Here is a 22,728-nt window from a genome sequence, read left to right as displayed (position 1 = left end):
GAAATGAGAGGAGAGAGAGAGAGAGAATGGAGAATGATAAGGAATAACAAAACAGAGAGAGAGAGAGATTAGGGGCAGTGTTACAGCAGAGAACGATAAAGGAAAAACAAAACAGAGAGAGAGAGAGAGAGAGAGATGGGGAGGTGGGGTTACAGCAGAGAACGATAAAAGAAAAAACAAAACAGAGAGAGAGATGGGGAGGTGGGGTTACAGCAGGGAATGATAAAAGGAAAAACAAAACAGAGAGAGAGAGAGAGAGAGAGATGGGGAGGTGGGGTTACAGCAGAGAATGATAAAGGAAAAGCAAAACAGAGAGAGAGAGAGATTGTTTCATTAACATTATTTGAATTATAAAGAAAATATTGGCAAGACCGCTCACTAATAACAGCAGCGTTCACCACAGCCACTCACTTTTAAGATTATAACCTAGTCCTAGCCCAGGTTACTAACCAGACCCCAATCTTACCAAGCCTAACATATTATTAACTTAGAAGAAATGCCAGACATGAGCACGATTATGAAAAATGATTAGGATTTGATTTTGATCATGGTCTGGAAATTTTTTTTATTTTATTATTTTTTTTTTTTTATTTATTTTTTTTTTATTTATTTATTTTTTTTTTTTTATTATGATTACTTGAGTTTTGCTGTTTTTTTTATTATGATTTTTAAGCAAAATTCACTAGAGCTTTTCTATAAACACTTATGGACTTTGTACATTCCTCAAAAGTTAAGTACTCTCTTGGGACTCCATAAGATTTCATAACCCAGACCTATAAGTGCCTTTTCTGCACTACACAACCCCCAAGATGAACACAACCAACCCAGAGGTTAGAAGAAATAGATTGAAATAATAAAAATTACAGGTACATAAACACATGAGTGGCCTGAGAAGCAATGAAAGAGTCTCAATACACAGGTACATTACATAGCACGGTTAATAGGTACCCGGCGAGTTGGGGGGGGGGTGTGGGCGGAGCTACGCTACGTCACAACTGACTGTCACCTTGCGTGTGCCGTGTTGCATACCTATTCAAGGCGCACTATGTACCACCTGACTTGTTTACAATTGCTGCGTACAATAATTTCAGCGCTCAGTACTTCCGTGCACAGTACCTACACCTGTGTATATGAAAACACTATGGTCTGACAATTTTATGAAAATCATTTAGGCGTTGGCTTTTTCGGGGATTTCCCGGCCTGCGGTGCTGTCACACTTGTACCAATACGCACCTCAAGTCAGGTACTTAATACTTTGTAACTGAATGGTGTTGTAGTACTTTTTTTTTTTTTTTTTTTTTTTTTTTTTTTACAGTAAGGCCTATAGCGCCTGTAGGCACACTTGAAGAATGTATTGGAAGCGCTGTTCAGCTTCCGCTCATTAGTGGCGCAGGCAATTTCATTTATAGTGGTACCCATATTAGGGCCCATATCATCGCCCAAGCTCATCTTGAGTGTAACCACCTAGAACCTGGGTATCATGGTGATATGTAGGTAACTTTAAACCACTCGACAAATGGCAAAGTGTTTTAAGGCTGTACGTGGTGGGATTCGAACCTACGCGTGGACGTCTGCCCGATCCCACGCTCACCACCTTATCCACTATGCCACCGCTTCACATTGTGATGCTCGAAAAAGACAAGTTAGAGTAATTTGTGTTTATATTTAAATATATTTTGCATTGTTTTTGCAAACACAACAATACTTAACAACATTTCCTCCAAACGTTGTCACATCCCTTTGGGTGACCAAGTGAGGTCACATGTCAAAGTGACTGTGTTAATCCATGAGTCACTTCCTCTCCTGCTACCAGCCAGGATGAGAGAGAGAGAGAGAGAGGAGGGAGAGGCAGCTTGACTGACTGACAGGCAGATTCTTTTCTCAAATTTTTGTAATTTATAAGTAAGTACAGTGGAGACTCAATATTCGAATGTCTAAATAGTCAAATTTTACAATAGTTGAACGCAAAAGTTCGATTTAATACTAAAAAAAAGTACCTATTAGTCGAACGTCCGTCCATGTAGCTGTAAACAAAGGGTCTCTCCCTTCCCGCCGCCCCACGTGCCCCACTAGTCCACCACAGTCAGTTTATCCTTTGCTGTCATAAGAATAACAATGTCCTGCGCTTTCTCCGCAGTTTTTTTTTTTTTTTTTTTTTTTTTTTTTTTTCTCTTTTCTTTTCTTTTTTTTTTTAAAGTTTACAATGGCACCAAAGAGGCTTGTTAGTGGTGATAATAACCCTACAAGAAAGAATGTAGTGGCAACCATCGAAAGGAAAAAGAAGATTATTGATAAATACGAGAAAGGAGGAAGAATAACCGATCTTGCAGCTGAGTACTGTATGGCTAAATCTACAGTAGCCACAGTACTGAAAAAGACAGCTCACTAAAAGAGCGATGTGGTGATTGGTGTGAAAAGGCAATTTAAGCGACCTGTGGCAGTGGAAGAAATGAAAAAAATGTTGATTGGATAAACCAAAGGCAGATGGCTGGTGATTTTACGTCAGAGTGCATAATTTGTGCGAAGGCTAGGCTGCTGCATCGTGATCTTATTTCTGATACTACATCTGATTCCAATGATGATTTTAAAGCAAGTAAAAGGTGGTTTGTGAATTTCAAGAAGAGAACTGGAATTCATTCTGTTGTGAGGCATGGCAAGCCCCCAAGTCAGGAGTAAACATATGCTATATGTCATTGTGTCACCAACTCCCACGATGGATTGTGGGAACAAAAGTGATTTCACAGTGTCCGATTCCGCCACCTCTCCCGCGCACCTTACTTCTACACCTCGGGTCTCTCACCATGTTGCGGTGAGACAACTTTTGAATGATAGAATTATCAGAAGGGCTTTGGAATTGACAGTTTCTACAATAATAGAGAGCGAAGATAGTGATGTTCTGGGCTCTGATGTGGATATAGGAGGTTCAACCACCAAGGGGGAGGACATTCCACCACCTCCACCAGCAACTCCTATTGTATGTATTTATATATTTTTTGCAAAAAATATACAAATTAGATCACTTTGCAAACATTTTGATTGTGTGTGAGAGAGAGAGAGAATACAAGGGGCCCATTTTCTATCGCTCTAGCCAAGGCCGCTGGACCCGATCGGATGCAAGGCCACATACACCGATGATACCACCTTATTCAACCTGTGATATTTTGGTACCCTTAGCATCTAGAGACCTAGTTTTTTGCATTGTAAACAGGAAGATTTGCTTGTGGGTAGAACACCATTTGTTCTCACTCGTTTATTAAATTTCCAAGTGTAATCAGTATGTGAATACAGGCTATTTTGTGTATCTCGCCAAACCTCCCGAGTTAGCGTGAACTAAAAATCCCAACATCCCCAAGTTTTAGGGGTTAATTGTGATGAAACTGGCCTGTTTTTTTAAAAAAGAAATACCAAACATTATCTGTATAACAAAAGAAGAGAAGTGTTTGCCAGGACACAAGCCCATCAAAGAGAGGCTAACCCTGCTTTTGTGTGCCAATGCTAGCGGCGACTGCAAAATTAAACCACTACTTTTTTCTAAACTTGGGTTTGGCAATGGCTGGAATGAATTATCTAATTTAAAGGTATCAATAGTCAAACTTTTTGATACTCAAACAGCCTTTTGGAATTAATTAAGTTCAAGTATTGAGTCTCCACTGTATAGATTTCTGATAGAAATATATAAGTAGAGAGAGAGAGAGGTGGTGTGTGGGAAACAAAGTTCTCATTGACACAGGCTCTAATCCCATAATTTGCCCAGCACAAGGTTTGGCAGTGCCACAGGCCAGGAAATCCCCGAAAAAGCCAACGCGTAACCGATCTTCATAGAATGGTCAGACCACAGTGTATTAGCACATGATAGTAGCAGCTGAAAAGGAAAAGGAAAGTGAAATATGTAGGCTAATTTTTAAGTGGCATTATATGACAGTGGCCTGAGGAGGGAAGGAGATTAAGATATATGTACTAGTATGTACAGTGAATCTAAAAAGATGCTCAATGGTACTGCTAACACTTTTTTCTACGGTGACTTTTTGGCGATAATGTGTGCAGTGTAAAGCAATGATCTGGAAGGTGTGAGTGCATGGCAGTGACATATATGAAAAGAGAGAGAGAGAGAGAGTGCCTGACAGTGACAGTGCAATGTAAGAATGGCTTTTATTTCACTTGTATACATGTATAATATTTGGCAGTGACTGGTTCCCATCTTTTGAACTCATCAACATTAATGAAGTAATAAATATATGTTTTGTAACTTGTAGGTCATGCTTTCCATCATTAATAATGTTGATACACACAATGGAGCGCGTTGGTTCACACAGTGGTCCGAGTTGGTATAAGTGAGGCAAGTTGACAATGAGCCAAGTTGGCAATGGGCTGGGCTGAGTTGCTCTATAACTGTTTTGGGGTTCACTGACACTGCTGTCTGTCTCTTGTATCATGTGATTATGACACATCATTTGTTTCTACTAGCTGCTGATTGGTTAATGTCTCTCATGGAAAACTATTGTCTGAAGGAAAAATGTCAACCATGCACTAATGCCATCTAGCGGAGACTACCGCCAGAGGAGTGAAACTCCACTGAAAAGAAAGTATCCAAGATGGCAACCTTAAGAAACCAATAATGAATCACTTTAGGGAGAGTTCTTATGGACTTCTGATCTTTTCTTTGTACGTAATGCTAAGGCAGGGAACGTTAGTGAATCCTGCCCCAGGAGTCTTATTTGGCCTCTCCGAGTCCGTTGCCTATGAAATATTCACATCACCCTTGAACATATTCTTTTTGGGAGTATGTGTTGTCCCCATGAGTAGCAGGACTGTAAGTGGATGGGTACTTACCATTAGAGTTCTAAAAGTAAATATTCATCTGATATAGTGGTGAAACAGATAAAAATATTGTATGTGCATAAAAAAAATAATTAGTCATTTCCACTGGTTTTCTCCTCCAACTACGTGAAAATTAGGAAATATTTATAGAAACTACAAATTAGTAATAAATGGCTTTATTTGCTGTCTTTTAGCATTTAAAATTAGGTAACTGTTTGGAAAGCAGATTATGCTACAACAACTGAAACAAACATGAGCTCAAAGTATTTTGTTCAAAACTTGCTTGTCCAAAAAGGGAGGCATTCAGTAACCAAGGTTCCACTGTATATGCTTGTCATTATCATTATGCAATATGTCATTTTAATTCCTATAGCACACTCTTAAGAATGAATGATACATCTGACTTTTGAAAGTTAGAATTGCTTATATGATAATTTTGGTTTTACATATTCACCATGCAGTATTTTTCACTATCTCTTGTCATGTTAATTCTATAAACAATAGAATAAAGATGAAAAAAAGAAAATAATCACCATTGTTACTCTGCAGATCCATATCAGTCAAGCAGCACCATGGGGGGTAGTGACATGCAGTTCTGCTTGCGATGGAACAACTTTGGCACCACAATGACCGCTGCCCTGCACACCTTACATGAAGGAGGTGACTTTGTTGACGTCACCCTGGCAGCTGATGGTGTGCAGCTCAAAGCCCACAAACTCATCCTGTCTGCCTGCAGTCCATACTTCAGAGACATCCTGAAGGTTGGTTTTGTAGAAGATAAGTGAAGAATAAGTTTGATACTTTTCAGTAGTGTATATGCGCTGCTGAGTTTCTTTTAATTGAATTTTTACTGATGTTCCTATTTTCATATCTTAAGTGTTCCTATGTTTATATTTTTACCCTTTTTAAATCCTTTATTTTTTTCACTGCATTGAGTATTACTCTTTGGTAAAGCATAAGTCATGGATATGAGCCGCAGAGATTTTAATATGGATAGTATTTTTTCCAATGCATGAGAACTCTTGAATATCATATCAGTGGTAACTGATGGGAAAAGCCAGTAGACACTTGTCAGCATTGTTGAAATGCTATCAGAAATATACAGGCAGCTCCTTGCTAGAAGCAACTTTCGTACCTATATATCTAATAAAAGAAATACTTTTTTTGTGGGAACTGTCATTGGTTTTATTTACTGCTCTCCTCTCTCTCTCTCTCTCTCTCTCTCTCTCTCTCTCTCTCTCTCTCTCTCTCTCTCTCTCTCTCTCTCTCTCTCTCTCTCTCTCTCTCTCTCTCTCTCTCTCTCTCTCTAAGTTAATCCATAGACACATGGGAATGATAACCTTTACAAGGAGACCTGGCAGTGGCGAGACCAGTAGCAAAGGTTTTACCTACTATTGGTCTGGCATAAGCAATGGTCACCATGTCAAGGGGGTAGTCATAGGTGTCTCCAGCAGACTGCAGCCGTCCATTGTAGAGGTTACTCCGGTTGATGAGTGTATAATGTGACTAAGACTTAAGAACAGTCTAGGCTTCATGTCTGTTGTTGCAATATACGCTCCTACCAAGATATGTGAAACTCAAGAGAAGGAGACGTTCTATGCCAAACTCGACTCTGTACTGGACCAGTGTCCCTGTCATGATGCACTTATTATCTTGGGCAACTTTAATGCTGTTACTGGCACTGAGAGAGCCGGCTACGAGTTATGTGTTGGTCCCCTTTGGCTTTGGTACCAGGAACGACAACAGCTCTTTCCTTCTGAATCTTGCAAGATCCAGAAGGTTGAGAATTGTGGGTTCTTGGTATCAGAGACCAGCACTGCACAGCTGGACTTGGTATAGCAATGCAGTAAGGTTAGTGAAGGAGATTCACCATATCCTTGTTAGTACTCGGAGGATCCTTCAGAACTGCAGGGTTTTTCGGAGTGCTGAGTTCTTTGCAACTGATCACAAGCTTGTTGTTGCTACATTCAAGCTGCATGTCAAGTCAAGAAAGCTGCCAAGATGTGACTACAGTGTGTTTCATCTTGAGAAATTGAAGGACTTGACATGTGCCCAGGAGTATGCAATGACAGTCTCCAATCAGTTTGGAGTGCTCAACATCCTTGAGGACCCAGTAGAGCTATGGGATATCTTCACATGTGAGACTCTTGAGGCTTCCAAGGAATGCATTGTGGAGTGCCCAAGATCACGGAGTGGCTTTGCCTTGGTAGAGAAGTTGGACAGTATTGAGGAGAGTCACACTGCCAGAATTGCTGGGAACCATGACCAGTACAGGACTCTGTCACATAGGACTAGAGCTCTCCTGAGGAGAGACAAGGAGAGGTATGTCTCGCTGAGGATGTAGAGTGTCATTTAAATGCTAATGATCTCCAACCTGCGTATGGAGCCCTGAAGAAACTCCGCTCCAAGTCTACATCTTAGGTGAGCACTATCTGAACAGCAGATGGTTGCCTCTTATCGGAAGCAGATGGGCAGATGGCTCGTTGGGCTGAGTATTTTGAGCAGTTGTTCATGGTGGATCCTCCAAGCAGACAGCTCCAAACTGCAGGGTTACAGATGCTGGATGCTGACGAAACTGCACCCTCTATTGATGATGTCAAAGAAGCTGTGGCAAAGTTGAGGGGTGGACAGGCAGCTGGCATCTCTAACGTTAGTGTGGAGCTGCTCAAAGCGGGGGGTGAGGCTATGATCCATGGGTTGCATGCTGTCTTGACTGCTGTATGGCATTCAGATACCATTCCCCATGACTGAAAAAAGGGGTTGGTCATCCCTATCTGGAAGGGGAAATGGGACTGTCAGGACTGCAACAACTACCGCGGTATAACACTGCTCGGCATACCAGGCAAGGTGCTTACCTGTTGATGTGCATCTGCAGTCACCTGCTGAAACACCAGAGACCTGAACAGTCTGGGTTCATGCCCAGTAAGTCAACAACTGACCGGATCCTAGCCCTTTGCGTATTGGTGGAGTGATGACGCGAGTTGGGGATCTGGATGCCTTTGTCCCGGCACCCTTTGAGCCCTGGCATGGCAGGTGCCAGGTCACCAGGTCTCAAGAAGGCATTTTATCCAGTGCATCGATAGACACTCTGGCATCTTATGCGTCTTCGTGGGATTCCTGCAAGGATTATTGGTCTATTAATTGGCCTCTACTCTGGGACTGTGAGTGCTGTGAAGTGTGAAGGGGGCATGTCCAGTTTCTTTCTTATGAATATTGGAGTGAGGCAGGGATGCATGCTTGCTCCATCACTTTTCAACATTTGTATGGACTGGGTACTAGGCAGAGTTGTAGACCAAAGTCATTGTGGAGCATCTGTTGGCAATGCTGAGCTTACACTGCTGGTCAGAGCAGAAGGTGCGAAAGGGACCACGACTTCCACTCTGAACAAATTTCATTCATCCTTTTGTAACTCCTAAACATATGGCGGGATTTGCTGTATGTCGCTATCTGACAACTCTGCAGCTCTAGTAGTCAAAGTAGATGATATGTTTCCTTAGTCAACGTTCACCTGTGGCACGTGTGCTTGGATTTGAATTTTCTTTCACCCTTCCTCATGGCCCCTTTTTGTGGATGAGTGAGCTTATCATTGTGCCTTGTTACTACTTTTTATGGGACCTATGGTCAGACAATTTTATGAAGATCGTTTAGGCGTTGGCTTTTTCAGGGATTTCCTGGCCTGCGGCACTGTCACAAATGTACCAATATGCACCTCGAGTCAGGTACTTAATATTTTGTAACTGTATGGTGTTGTAGTACATATACATTGTGATGCTCGAAAAAGACAAGTTAGAGTAATTTGTGTTTATTTTTTAATAGATTTTGCATTGTTTCTGCAAACACAACAAGACTTGACAACGTTTCCTCCGAGCGTTGTCACATCCCTTTGGGTGACCAAGTGAGGTCACAGGTCAAAGTGACAGTGTTAATCCATGGGTCACTTCCTCTCCCGCTACCAGCCAGGATGAGAGAGAAAGAGAGAGAGAGAGAGAGAGAGTTGAGGGGGGAGCAGCTTGACTAACTGACAGGCAGATTCTTTTCTCAAATTTTTGTAATTTATAAGTAACTATAGATCTCTGATAGAAATATACAGGCAACCCCCGCTTAACGAAGGTGTTACGTTCCTAAAAACACTTCGTTAAGTGAAACTTCGTTAAGCGAACCGATTATAACAAGTTTAACCCCTGATTTGAACTTCCATTGAGAGTAAGCAAAGCGAGAGTGCATCATAGTACAGTGAAAGGTTTAATGAAAGTAAAAATTATGAAGTTAAACATTTAGGTAGTTTAATTTAAGTCAGTATAATGTACACTAATGTATGTATGTACGTAACTTTATAATGTTGATGATCTTAACTTTATGAAGGGAAGAAGAGTGAAACGGGAAATACACTAACCGGCAACCTGTGGAATGTAAACAAAGTGCGCATCATGGTACCGCATACAAAACTTATGTACCACATTTCCACAAGGCTTTCCATTTTATCCATTGTAGAGTCGCAAGTTCTGGTAGTTCTTTTAGCTTTAAAGGAAGATGCGGTCTCACCAGCCTTCTTAATAGAGTCTGCTGACTTGAAAATAGTGACAGTAGATGGAGTCAAGATGGTGGCAAGCAATGTTATTAGTTTTCTGGCCTCTCTCGTGTCTGTGAATAATATCCAGCTTCACTTCGAGAGCAAGACACTTCCTGGTCTTCTTAGGAACGTTAGGCCACATTGCAGGGCGTTTTGGTGGTAAGTTGAACTAGGGAAGATGAGCTGCTGGTGACGCTGTTATGTTTTGACTGGGGAGTGAGTGGTGCGCATGATCTTGATCTTGATCTTGATGCTACAGGTGACGCAGAATTTCTTCTGAGTCAGGTCGTTGTATCGGCAGAGCCTATGTTGTCCACGAGAGGCTTGATCTTGATCTTTATTCTACAGATGTCTCAGGATTTCTCCTGAGGCAGGCCTTAGTACCAGCAGCTCCTGGTGTATTCAAAAGCCTGTCAGCTTGCATGATACGGTGGGGCTTTCAAATTTGGAAAAAAATTATCTGGATAAAACTTTGTTAAAGCGAGTTTGGTGTTTGTTAAACGAGCAGATGGTAGTAAAACGAAACCTTCGTTGTAGCGAAACTTAAACGGGGTTGCCTGTATATATATATATATATATATATATATATATATATATATATATATATATATATATATATATACACAAGATCTGTCCATTCTGTCTATATATATATATATATATATATATATATATATATATATATATATATATATATATATATATATATATACATACATACATACATATACATATACACGAGATCTGTCCATTCTGTCTATATATATATATATATATATATATATATATATATATATATATATATATATATATATATATATATATATATATATATACATATACATGAGATCTGTCCAGAAGGTATCTAGTCATTATGAATATTTGCAGAACTGCCATTGCAATCCTAACAAAAGTTGGCAGACATTGATAGAAGACCCCACTGCACATGCATGAGTGACCATAGTTCCATGTGACAACTCAGTTACTGGCCAGACACATTTGAGTGAAGGTGTATACTGTTTGACTGTCACATTGGCAATGACTTAGTGAGTATATCAGTGAATCTGTGTCAAGTTTGTTGGAACCTTGAATATTTATCAGCAGAAAATATTCCAATGATTAAGGAAGTATTCCAATATGATTGAATGAATGAAACACTTAGAAAGATGTGGTATGAATGCTTCACAGAAGGCTGAGAATTTGTCGAAAGTGATCCACGTTCTGGTAGGCCTTCAACAAGCAGAACACCCAAAAATTTTAAACTTGTGAAAACTGCAATCAATGAAAATTGGTGATTGACAGTCCAAGAATTAGAAGATGATCGTAGTATTCTATGGACAAGTGTTTCTGAGATTTTGATGGAAGATCTTGGCATGACAAGTGTGGCAGCAAAATTCATCCCACTTCTCTTGACCCATAAGCAGAAGGAATTTTGAGCTAAAATTTCACAGGATAGGCTTCAAGCTGCTATAAATGACTCAAATTTCCTTAACAAGTAATAACCAGAGATGAGTCGTGGGTCTACAGCTATGACCCAGAAACAAATGCCTAGTCTAGCCAATGGAAGTCACCTGCATCTCCATGTCTGAAAAAGGCATGACAAAGTCAAAGCAGAGGGAAAGTCTTTTTGACATTTTTTTTGGATTATCAGGGTGTTGTCCACCACTAGTACACTCTTCAAGGCCAAACAATAACGAAAGAATATTACTTTGAAATTCTTCGCCATCTGAGGGATGCAGTGTAATGAAAACGTCAGCAGCTGTGGAGACTGGATCCTTCATCATGATAATACACCTGCTCTTCATGTGTCGTGCAGAGATTTTTGGCAAAACATTCCATCACCCAGCTCACTCAGCCCCCTACAGCTCAGATCTAGTTCCCAGTGATTCCTGGATTTTCCCAAAGCTAAAATCACCATTAAAAGGAAGGAGATTTCAGTCCATAGACAAAATTAAGAAGAATGTGATGAGCTAGCTTATGAAGATCCCAAAAGAGGACTTTGCAAAATGTTTTGAAACGTGGAAGGGAGGCCGGGAGAAATGTGTCAGGTCTGAAGGAGACTTCTTTGAAGGAGAGAAGGGTGCCATTGTCCTAACTTAGAACCATTTCTTGAAATTATAAATGGATGGATACTTTCCAGACAGACCTCATATATATATATATATATATATATATATATATATATATATATATATATATATATATATATATATATATACACACACACACACACACACACACACACACACACACACACACACACACACACACACACACACACACACACAGTATTTGAACTTATTGAGGAACATTAGAGTGGCGTTCGTATATTTAGATGAAGAAATGATGAAGAAAATAATTACTGCAATGATAAGACCGAGGCTTGAATATGCAACAATACAGTGGGCTCGAACTTAAAGAAACACATAAGGAAACTAGAGAAAGTACAGAGGGCTGCAACAAAATGGTGCCTGACTTAAGAGATTTGACTTATGAAGACAGACTGAAAAGAATGCAACTTCCGACCCTGGAAAACAGAAGAAAGGGAGACCTGATAGCAATATACAGAGTGATGATTGGCATGGAAAAAATGGATAGGGAAGATCTGTGTATGTGGAATGAAAGAATGTCGAGAGGGCATGGGAAAAACTAAAATGGCCACTTATAGGAGAGATGTGAAAAATATAGCTTCCCTCATAGAAGGGTGGAAGCATGGAATAATTTAGACGTGGAAGTGGTCAACGCAAGGAATATTCATGATTTTAAGAAAAAGCTGGACATTAATAGATATGGAGACGGGACAACACGAGCATAGCTCTTTTCCCGTATGTTACAATTAGGTAAATACAATTAGGTAAATACACACACACACAGATGAGACGCAGCAGAGGAAGGACGTGATACCGTCGCTCCCGAGAATCAGCTGATCTTCACTACCTTTGTTTGGGTTTACAGTGGCCTGGGCGATAAGTATGGACTCATTTTTTTTTTTCATGAATACAGTGTTAAATAATAATGAGTGAGAAAGATATTCCATCTAAATGCAGGTATGTGACAAGGGAAAGAATGAAAGCTGATGATGACAATGTTGGTGAGGGAGAAAGAAAATTTGAAGGCTTTGATACGGCGCAAACTTCACTATTTGATAGAGTCTTAACTATCGAACGTAAATTAGATAAATTGATAAAGGAGAGTATGGGAATGAAAGAGAATGAAGAACAGGATAAAGAGCTCCAGAAATTGAAAGAAAGGATAAAAGAGTGGAAGAAAACGAAACTAGGCTAAGAACCGAAAATGAAGAATTAAAAGTCCAAATAGCGAACTATAAGAAATTGATGGAAGAAGGACTCGGTAAAGCCGAGAAAGAAAAAGAAAAGCTAAAAGATCTAGTTAACAAAGAAGAAGAAAGAGTACAAGACGTGATTAAAAAGAAGTACAAGCATGGAGAATCCAAGATAAGAAAGACAAGGAATCATTTCAAGAAGTATTTCAAGAACAGTTAAAAGAAAGAGATGAAAATATGACAAGCAAAATGATAGGAGTCCTCAAGAAAAAGAAAATTTAGTAAGAGAAATTGCGGAAAAAAGAAGAGTGTAATTATTTTTGGACTGAAAGAAAAAATGTTAAATATAGACCAAGAAGGAAAAAGACGAAATGAAATCAGTAAAAGACCTACTAAAACATCTGAATGACGAGGATAGACAGAACTTAGAAGAGGAAGTAGAAGAAATCCATAGAATGGGACCATATCAAGAAGGAACAGTGAGACCAATTAAGATATTACTAAAATCACAAGCAGCAGCAGAAGTACTATATAGAAAAACAAAACTCAGAGAAACAGAAGGTTGCAAAGATATATATATAAAGAAAAATAGAAACGAGGAGGAAAGGAAGAGACACAATGAACTGGTGGCAGAAGCAAGAGAAAAAATAATGAAAGGTCAGAGGAGGAGAAGAAGGCATTTTTGGAGAATTATAGGAGACAGGATAAGGAAATGGTATATAAAAGAGAAAGAAGAGAAAAGAATGGAGCAAGTTTAACTAAAAATGATAAGAACAAGAGATTAAAAATGATGTATACAAACATAGATGGGATTTTATCTAGTAAATTAGAATTAAGAGATTACATAAAGAAAGAAGAACCAGATATTGTATGCCTGGTGGAAACAAAGTTAAATGAGGCAATAAAAATAGACATAGATAAAAGGTATAATATATGGAGGAGAGACAGAGTGGGTAAAGGAGGAGGAGGAGTCATGATGATGTTAAGGAAGGAGATAGTGGTAAATCAAGTGGAGTTTGGGAAGGAAAATCAGAAATACTGTATGTTAAGATGCATATTAACAAAAGGAGTTAACAATCATTGGAACATATGTGCCACCAAAACAAACTCATGGACTAACCAAGAATATAGAGACATGATAGATGACACAATAAGGAGTCTTACAAGAATCATTAAGGAAAGGAGAAAAGTGATATTGGTAGGAGATTTCAACTGTAAGGAGGTAGACTGGGAAAATTATGAAAGTGGTATGGGGAAGATGCCTGGGAGATAGATTCCTGAACCTAATGATAGATAATTTGATGGTCCAAAGAGTAAAGGAAAACACAAGATTCAGAGGAAACGATGAGCCGGCAAGATTAGACCTAGTTTTACAAGGGATATACCAATTAACGATGATATAAGATACAAGTGCCCATTGGGAAAGAGTGACCATGTAATATTAGAGATGGATATAGAAGAAGGAAAGGAAGATAGAGATGAATCATACAAAGGAGACCGATTAAATTACAGAAAGGCTGATATTGAGAATCTCAAGAACTATTTTAAAACGTAAACTGGGAGGAGATGGAAAACTCATTAACGGTTCAAGAGAAATATAACTTATTTTTGGAAATATACAAAACTGGGGTCAGGGAATATGTTCCAAATATAGACCTAAAGAAGAAGGAAAGAAAGATTGGTTTAATGCAAGATGTGCTAGGGCAAAGGAGAAACGAGATGGAGCATGGAAAAGGTGGAGAAGAAACAGAAATCCAGAAAATAAGGAAAACTTCAAAACAGCAAGAAATGAATATGTTAAGGTGAGAAAGGAAGAAGAAAAGAACTATGAAAAGGACATTGTCGAAAAATGTAAGGAACAACCAAAATTGTTCTACAGATTCATAAATGGAAAAATAAGACAAAAAGAAACAATAGAAAGGTTAAAAGGAGAGAACGGAATGGTGGAAGACCCAAAAAGTATGGCAGAACTGTTAAGGAATCCAAATTTGAAAGACCACAGGGTAATAGAGAGACTGTCTATATGAAAGAGATTAAAGTAACCAAGCTTGAAATAAAAAAGTTGATGACGGAATTGGATGAGGAAAAGGCAATGGGACCGGATGAAGTCTCAGGCAGAATACTGAAAGAATGTAGGGAAGAACTAGCAAGTCCAATATACAACATCATAAAATTATTATTATTATTATTATTATGAGGTCAATGAAGGCGACCCACTGGAAAGCATAACTGCATAAACCCAAAGGCCCAGTGGGCGGCACCTCACCGATAAGTGAAAGGAAGTAACAGGAATGAACAACAGAATAGGAAGATTGGTAGAGATCTAAGAGGTAGTGAGTTCAGAGAGAAGAAAGGTATTCACACGTTTTTAAATGCTTCAATGTTACTAGAATTAACAATCTCGTTGAATTGTATTCCAGAGTCTAGCAGATACTGGGATAAAACAGAAAAAAATTGTGAAGTATTACATCGATTCACAGACAAGGAAGGTCATTCATGATCAAGGATTGTCTTGTAGAGTGCTGGTAGTGAAGGGCAGGCAAATGACAATGCAACGGGTGGTTGGAATTAGACATGATTTTGAAGAAATAGGACAATGATCCAACCAAAGACGATGCCAAGATTAATCTCAAGATTAGGAAGAAGAAATTTAATCTGGTTGAATGCTCTATCTAAAAGCTTTAAGTGAGACTCTGCTGCAGAGATCCACACAGAGTGACAATATTCAAAATGAGGCAGTATGAAAGAGTAAAAGCAATTTCTTACAATATCATCAGAGGAATATATCCGCCTACATTTGCGTAACAAACCAACTTTACATGAGACTGATGATGCAAGTGAGCGCAAGTGCAACTCAAAAGTAAGTTTGGGATCAAGGGTGACTCAAGTAACTTCAGAGACGAACAATTAGGAATAGGTACTTGTTGACAACAATATCAGGGTGAACTGGGAAAGGTGTCCTTGATCTGCTAATAACCATACTATGGGATTTACTGGGTTCAGTTTCATAAGATCACACCATGACAGAATCCTAGAAACATCTTGAGTGAGTACATTAGCGACTCTCTGCCTATCCTGTGGGAAGGAATTGTCGCATATAGTGGTGTCATCAGCATAAGCAACCATATTAGATTCAATACACCACATGTCAGATGTATAAATAATAAAAAGAAGAGGTCCCAGAACACTTTGGGAACAGGATACAACTGGACTAAAAGAACTAAGGCAGCCATCAACAGTCACACGCTGCCTTGACTCGTTAGAACTCTGACAGAACTTGATGGAGGACCAATACCAATAGATCTAACTTTCGATAAAGGGCTCTATGATTAACACGATCAAATGCAGAACTAAAATCAAGTGAAATTACTCTAGATTCATGACCAGCATCAAGGGCAGCTTGCATGTCGTGCGTTATGCAAACAAGAGCATCAGAAGTACTGAGACCTTTTCTAAAACCAAACTGACTAGATGGCAACAAATTATTAATATCTAAAAACGATTGAGACGCTTGGCAGCAGGCGCTCAAAAATCTTAGATAACAGGGTTATGGAAATGGGTCTATAGTCACCGGGTGAATGGAGGATGAAGATCCCTTTGGAATAGGGGTAACATTTGCAGTACGCCAGCATACTGGAAAAGAACCCTTACGAAAAGAGCTCTAAAATAACTGCCAATTTTGGAGCGAGAGGAGAAGCAATCTTTTGTAAAAAGAGGCAGAAAACCCAAAGGATCACAACCCCCGAATGAGTCTAACTCATTAAGATATCTTAAGATTTCGGAGGACTTAAAGGCAATGGAGTGTAATTTAATGTCCTGGGGACAAGGCGGCAGATCAAACTCTTCATCACTTTGTTTCGAGTTAAAACGGAAGCTAAAAGATTGGCTTTGTCCGTAGAATTATGGCAGATTGAACCGTCAGTACATGACAGAGGAGGTAAACTTGAGTCCACACCAAAAAGTGATTGCTTTAAAGCTGACCACCATGAGTGTGGTTGGGAGGTGCCAATCAGAACATTTTAAGGTGTTCATTGTACTCATCCTGTGCGCTAGAATATGACGTTGGGCAAATAAAGCAGACGAACGTAATTTTCCCATGATTCAGGTGAGCAGTCGGGACCATTCACAATAAGCAACCTGTTTTCCACGCTGAGCACGCCTGCAGTCATCATTAAACCAGGCACTGTCCTTGCGACTTGAATTATTTTAGAAGGAATTCTTCTTTCACTAATGTTAAGTAAAACACTGTTAAGGGAATCAATTGGACTAACAGAATGTAAAATTTCCGCCATACAATGTTGTTAAAATCGGCAATGACACCAGTCCAATTGGCTCGTGACTTTAGAAATACTTTCCAAATATTGGCTCGTCCGAATAGGAAATGAAGTTTGAATATTGAAAGACAAGCCAGAGTGGTCTGTGCTACCAAGGGAGGGACGACCTGCAAAGTTACTGCAGAGGGCGTCTGTAAAAAGAAGATCAAGGCAATTACCGAGACGTGAGTTGGGCTATGAACGATCTGCTCACAACCGGTGAGGTTACTAAAATCTAGAGCAGCCCGACCATGTTGATTTGTTTGAGAAAGGAGTTCAACCAATCCTGATGATGTGCATTAACATCACCAACAAAAACAAAGGAAGCTTTAGGGTCTGATTCTTGAATAGATGCCATAGAATTTAGCAAACAGTCATAAATAGAATCATCAAGATCGGGATTTCTATATACAGAGAAGATATAGTAGTTATTAAAACGACTGCAAATTTTAACCAGCATCATTTCATGACAGCCACACTCAAATTTGGTAATGCGTGAAGCGCTGCATGCTGGACGTAAGTATATACACATCCCCCGAGCTCTAGGGATAGAATCACGCCTCAATAGAAATGCTCAATAGAAAATGGAACAGTGCCAGTGGAGTGGAAAAGAGCTGAGGTGGTTCCCATATATAAGAGCGGAAGGAAGGAAGAACCTTTAAATTACAGGCCGGTATCACTAACTAGTGTAATATGCAAGATGTGTGAAAAAGTAATAAAGAAGCAATGGATCGAGTTTCTTGAAGACAACAAAATATTATCAAATAGCCAATTTGGTTTTAGAAAAGGTCGGTCATGTGTGACAAATTTATTGAGTTTCTACTCTAGAATAGTTGATAAAGTACAAGAGAGAGGGATGGATTGACTGTATTTATTTAGATCTAAAAAAGGCTTTTGATAAAGTGCCACATGAAAAATTACTATGGAAGTTAGAGGAGAAGGGTGGCTTAAAAGGAAGCACATTGAGATGGATGAAGAATTACTTAAGGGGGAGAGAAATAAGGACGATAGTTAAAGATATGAAGTCCAAGTGGAGAACAGTAGACAGCGGAGTGCCACAGGGGTCAGTATTGGCACCAATACTTTTCTCGTATATATAAATGACATGCCAGAGGGAGTGAACAGCTACATAAATCTGTTTGCGGACGATGCGAAACTGTGCAGAGTCATTAAACAAAAGAGGATTGTGAAATACTACAGGAAGACTTAAACAAGATCTGGAAATGGAGCAAAAAATGGGAGATGGAATTCAATGTGGACAAAAGCCATGTCATGGAAATGGGAAAAAGTGAAAGACGACCAGTGGGAATCTATAAGATGGGAGATGGAGTAGAACTAGAAAAAGTAAAAAGGAAAAGGACTTGGGAGTGACAATGGAAGAAAATAATCAACGGTTAGCCATATTGATAGAATTTTCAGAGAGCGTATAATTTGCTAAGGAATATTGGAGTAGCATTTCACTATATGGACAAGGAAATGATGAAGAAATTGATAAGTACTAAAATAAGACCTAGATTGGAATATGCAGGAATTGTGTGGACTCCCCATAAAAGAAACACATAAGAAAATTAGAGACTACAAAAATGGCTACAAGAATAGTTCCAGAATTTAAAGGGATGGCATATGAGGAGAGACTAAAGGCAATGGATCTACCAACCTTGGAGCAGAGAAGAGAGAGGGATTTGATACAAGTTTATAAATTGATTAACGGAATGGATGAAGTGGATAATGAGAAACTGATCCTGAGAGAAGAATATGACTTTAGAAGCACAAGATCGCATAGTAAGAAACTAAGGAAGGGACGATGTCTGAGAGATGTTAAAAATTTAGTTTCCAAAAGATGTGTTGAGACTTGGAACAGTTTGAGTGAGGAAGTGGTATCAGCAAAGAGTGTACATAGTTTTAAAGAAAAATTGGATAAGTGTAGATATGGAGACGGGACCACACAAGCATAAAGCCCAGGCCCTGTAAAACTACAACTAGGTAAATACAACTACGTAAATACACACACACACAGGGGATCCTCATGATTTGACCATTCGCAGTTCAAGTTATTGCCAATTCGAACTTAGTTAATTAATACCCAATCCTCAAGGTTCGACCGACTGACTCGACAATTCGATATTCATATCTCGCGTGCCACCCATGCAGTCAAATCTGCCGCCAGCCCACCAGGCTGAAGTGTAAACCAACGCTATACCCTGTGCATCGCTTAATCTGCATCACTCTTGCCCCAGCCAGCGTCCAGGCAGGCCACGCTCCGCCGTTCCACCTCCTGCTTCCACGCTGCTTTGACCATGCTGCGCAAAACCACTTCCAGCCCCAGCCCTAAGAAGCACAATTTCCTGCCTTTCAAAGATAAGCTTGACCTTACAAGAAAGTGTAAGGCAGGTATAGCTCACAGTGTTGTTGCAGTGCAAATGGGTGTCCCTAGATCAATAGTATCAACAATTTGGAAGAACAGGGACAAGTACCGTGAGACCGCTGCATCATGCAAGTGTTTTTATTTCCAAAAATGTACTGTACAGCACCCTAATGTGTTTAATAAAAAAGTTAGATATAAATGAAGCCTTTAATAGTACTGATTTAGTCTAAGTTAGTGTTTTTAGAGGTTATAGTGATGTTTTGGAGGTCTAGACTGGAGATTGGTCCCTATCCCCCCTAATTCGTAAGGATCCTGTGGGAAAAATTGCTTCATGATTCGAATAAACACTGATTCGACCAATAAAAAACTGCCCTAACCCCATTGAATTGCGAGGATCCACTGTATATATATTGGCAATGTACATGTGTGTGTGGCTGCAGAATTAATTCCAAGGTACTGTGGATATTAATGTTCACCACAGCCTTAAAGTGTTTTGTTTTATTCTCAGTATATAAGACAACCCCATGATTTAGGAGCCTCAAAATTAGCAAAAAAAAAATTGTCATATTCTGGCATATATGGTATCTTTGGTAAAGGTATGAAAAATTACAATCATTCCTACTTATTTGATAAACTAACTAAATGTTTGCTAACATTTGGCAAGCTGTGTGAAATTTTCTGGTAGACAGCATGTGGCCCACAGGCTGTAATTTGCCCACACCTGCTCTAGATAACAGAGAAATCTGAAGAATCTCTGGAACTTGGTTTCCTTTACATTACCAATTGATACAAATTCCTAAATTGTATAGCCATTACTTGAGCCTTGTATATAATAAAAAAAAAAAAAATTGGCACCTATTTATAATGAACCTGGTAGCCATGCAGTTAGGTGATAGTTAGTAAGAAAATTGTTGTGTTTGAATCTGGAACATAAAAATGTCTCAACCCAGCCAGGCATTGAGCAACATTTGTTCCTAATACAACTACAGTATGAATTCAGAGGCTTACATGTCTCACAATTATGTCATGTTTAGTTGTCTTCTGAGGTTATTGGATATTGCCTTCAAACCCAATCAGGGATAATGCATCAGAGATATGTGATAGCTGAGTGTTGACTGAATAAAACAAGAGTTCTTCAAACTATTTTAATGAGCCAGAATAGTATAAGAAAATTAGATTTATATTATTTGGAATATTGACTTTGAACCACAAAGATCAGAAAGAAGGAAGTATGCATTATACACTGCCTTGTTAACAATATTTCTTTCAATAGAGATTTAATACTAGGCCATCTCCGAGTTAAATGCATTATACCAAGATATACATTACCATCTCAGTAAATGATGACACTTGTCTCTGTCTAAAGAAAAATTCTATTAATCCTTTTTCTGTCACTACCAGAACAATCCATGTCCTCACCCAGTAATCATTTTGAGGGAGGTGCCAATCGAGGACCTGGAAGCAGTGCTTGCCTTCATGTATGAAGGTCAAGTCAATGTGTCCCAGACTCGCCTCCACACTTTCATGAAATTGGCTGAGGCTCTCCAAGTGCGTGGCCTCACTGATACCCAGAACACCAGGGCCAGGATAGAGAAGGTGACCCTGAGATTATCAATGTTACTTAAGCTCTTAAGAGCTGTTGGTAGCTAGAATACTCTTGAATTTACACATTGACTTTCAAAAGTAAAAATACTCATGATACAAAGATTAAATGTCAAGTTAATGTATTGTTGTATACTTGGTGGCAGGAGATGTTTCAGGATTTGCTACCTAGCTCTGAGGTATCAAATTCAAATCCAGTGGTAGCAGCAGCAGCAGCAGCAGTTGCTGCAGCAGTCAGCAGTGCAAGTGAAATAACTGTTCCCATAGTTTCACACACAACTGTAAGTTTCCTGTAATGTACTGTAGATCTTCATGCAATTCTTGTGAGAAGCATTGTTTATTGTATATTGAAACTGATATTTTAGATATTTAGTACTTCAGACAACTATTTTTTATACTTAGATATTGATTACAGTAAAGTTTCCTATCAAGTAATAATTGCCACTGAATAATTCAATAGTTTATTGACACAGTTTTCATAATCTGTGATCTAAGTAGGAAGAAGGAATAGCTGATCTGATCCCGTAATGACTTCACATCTCCCACAGACCCATACTCTACAGACCAGATCACGAGCACATGAGTCACCACCTCCAGCAGCCAAGCGGAGGAGATCCTCTCCCCCCCATGAAAGAAGTTCTACAGGACCAGAAGGGGAAGACAACAGCTTAGAGGATCATGCAGATAACAAGAGAGATATTCGTGTAAGTTCCTTTTGCTGTTGAGTTTGGGTGGTAGAGCAGGTGTAGACCATGTGTTTATGGTGAGCTGTTGATAGAGAGAAGAGGGAACAAGCAGCAGCCAGACTAGAATGAGATAAAAGCTGCAATTATTGATTGAATAACTTCCAAAATGGTAGTTAGTGATTATAATGAATTTGTATGATACACAGGTCATCTCCAATATACAATTTGCTGGTATACAATATTTCACTTATATATATATATATATATATATATATATATATATATATATATATATATATATATATATATATATATATATATATGTATGTATACAGTGCTTACTCCAATTTTGCGAGAAATGGGGTGGCATTGTGAGTCGCAAATGTGTAAATTGCAAAATTGGAAATATTATTCCTAAGGGAAAAATTGAATATGGTTGGCTAATTTTTTTATTTTTTCTTATTTTGTCCATATTCATATCACATATATATTGAGCCAAGTATCTTTCCATATGAATGATCACAGTGTTTGTACAATGGCTACGAGAATCAAAAATCTGTCAACCATAGGTTTTTACAGCTTTTTCAATTTTCTCACTGTTTTTAAACACCTTTCTCACAGTTGATTCTCCCTCACCAAACTCTCTGGAAATATCACAGTTCCTTTTTCCATCTCTTTTCATCTTAATTATCTTCATCTTCTGCTCCAAAGTTAGCCTAATGTTTATCTTGGTTGGTGGTGCCATGTTGCACAAAGTCGAACACAAGGATTCCTCCAAATTTGCAGAGAGAACTCCGTGGAGGTGTACGTAAACAAATGGAAGGCGGAGGAGCGGGCAGTGTTGCCAGATGAGCTTCATTGAATTACCGCCAGATTTTTATGAAAACTAGCCAAAAACCACCAAACTATGATAAATATAATATAATTATGATAATAATATAGTATAATATGATAAATATGAATAAATTACTAAAATATTGCCTATATAATACAGTAATATATAATTTGCGGGAACACTCTCTCTCCCACCACCACTCGCAATACCGGGAGAAAGGAGCAAGATGGGGAAATTTAAAAGATGGCAATTTTTG

The 22,728-nt window shown here is 38.9% G+C and overlaps 1 protein-coding gene across 4 annotated transcripts in view; it reads left to right on the top strand.

Annotated features, from left to right (window-relative positions):
- LOC123502597 (protein bric-a-brac 1-like) overlaps positions 1-22,728 on the top strand; it is a 52,647-nt gene that overhangs the window by 13,988 nt on the left and 15,931 nt on the right. For all 4 annotated transcript variants that reach the window (XM_045251755.1, XM_045251757.1, XM_045251756.1 and 1 more), the window contains exons 2-5: positions 5,368-5,579; positions 20,751-20,945; positions 21,098-21,232; positions 21,500-21,655. In XM_045251755.1, coding sequence (XP_045107690.1) covers positions 5,391-5,579; positions 20,751-20,945; positions 21,098-21,232; positions 21,500-21,655 — 675 coding nt within the window. In that variant the 5' untranslated portion in view covers positions 5,368-5,390. The remainder of the gene's footprint in view (positions 1-5,367; positions 5,580-20,750; positions 20,946-21,097; positions 21,233-21,499; positions 21,656-22,728) is intronic.

This window comes from Portunus trituberculatus, chromosome 12, assembly GCF_017591435.1.
Source record: "Portunus trituberculatus isolate SZX2019 chromosome 12, ASM1759143v1, whole genome shotgun sequence".
Taxonomy (NCBI): domain Eukaryota; kingdom Metazoa; phylum Arthropoda; class Malacostraca; order Decapoda; family Portunidae; genus Portunus; species Portunus trituberculatus.
Note: the sequence above shows the minus strand (reverse complement) of the source record. Positions and strands in the feature narration are given on the sequence as shown.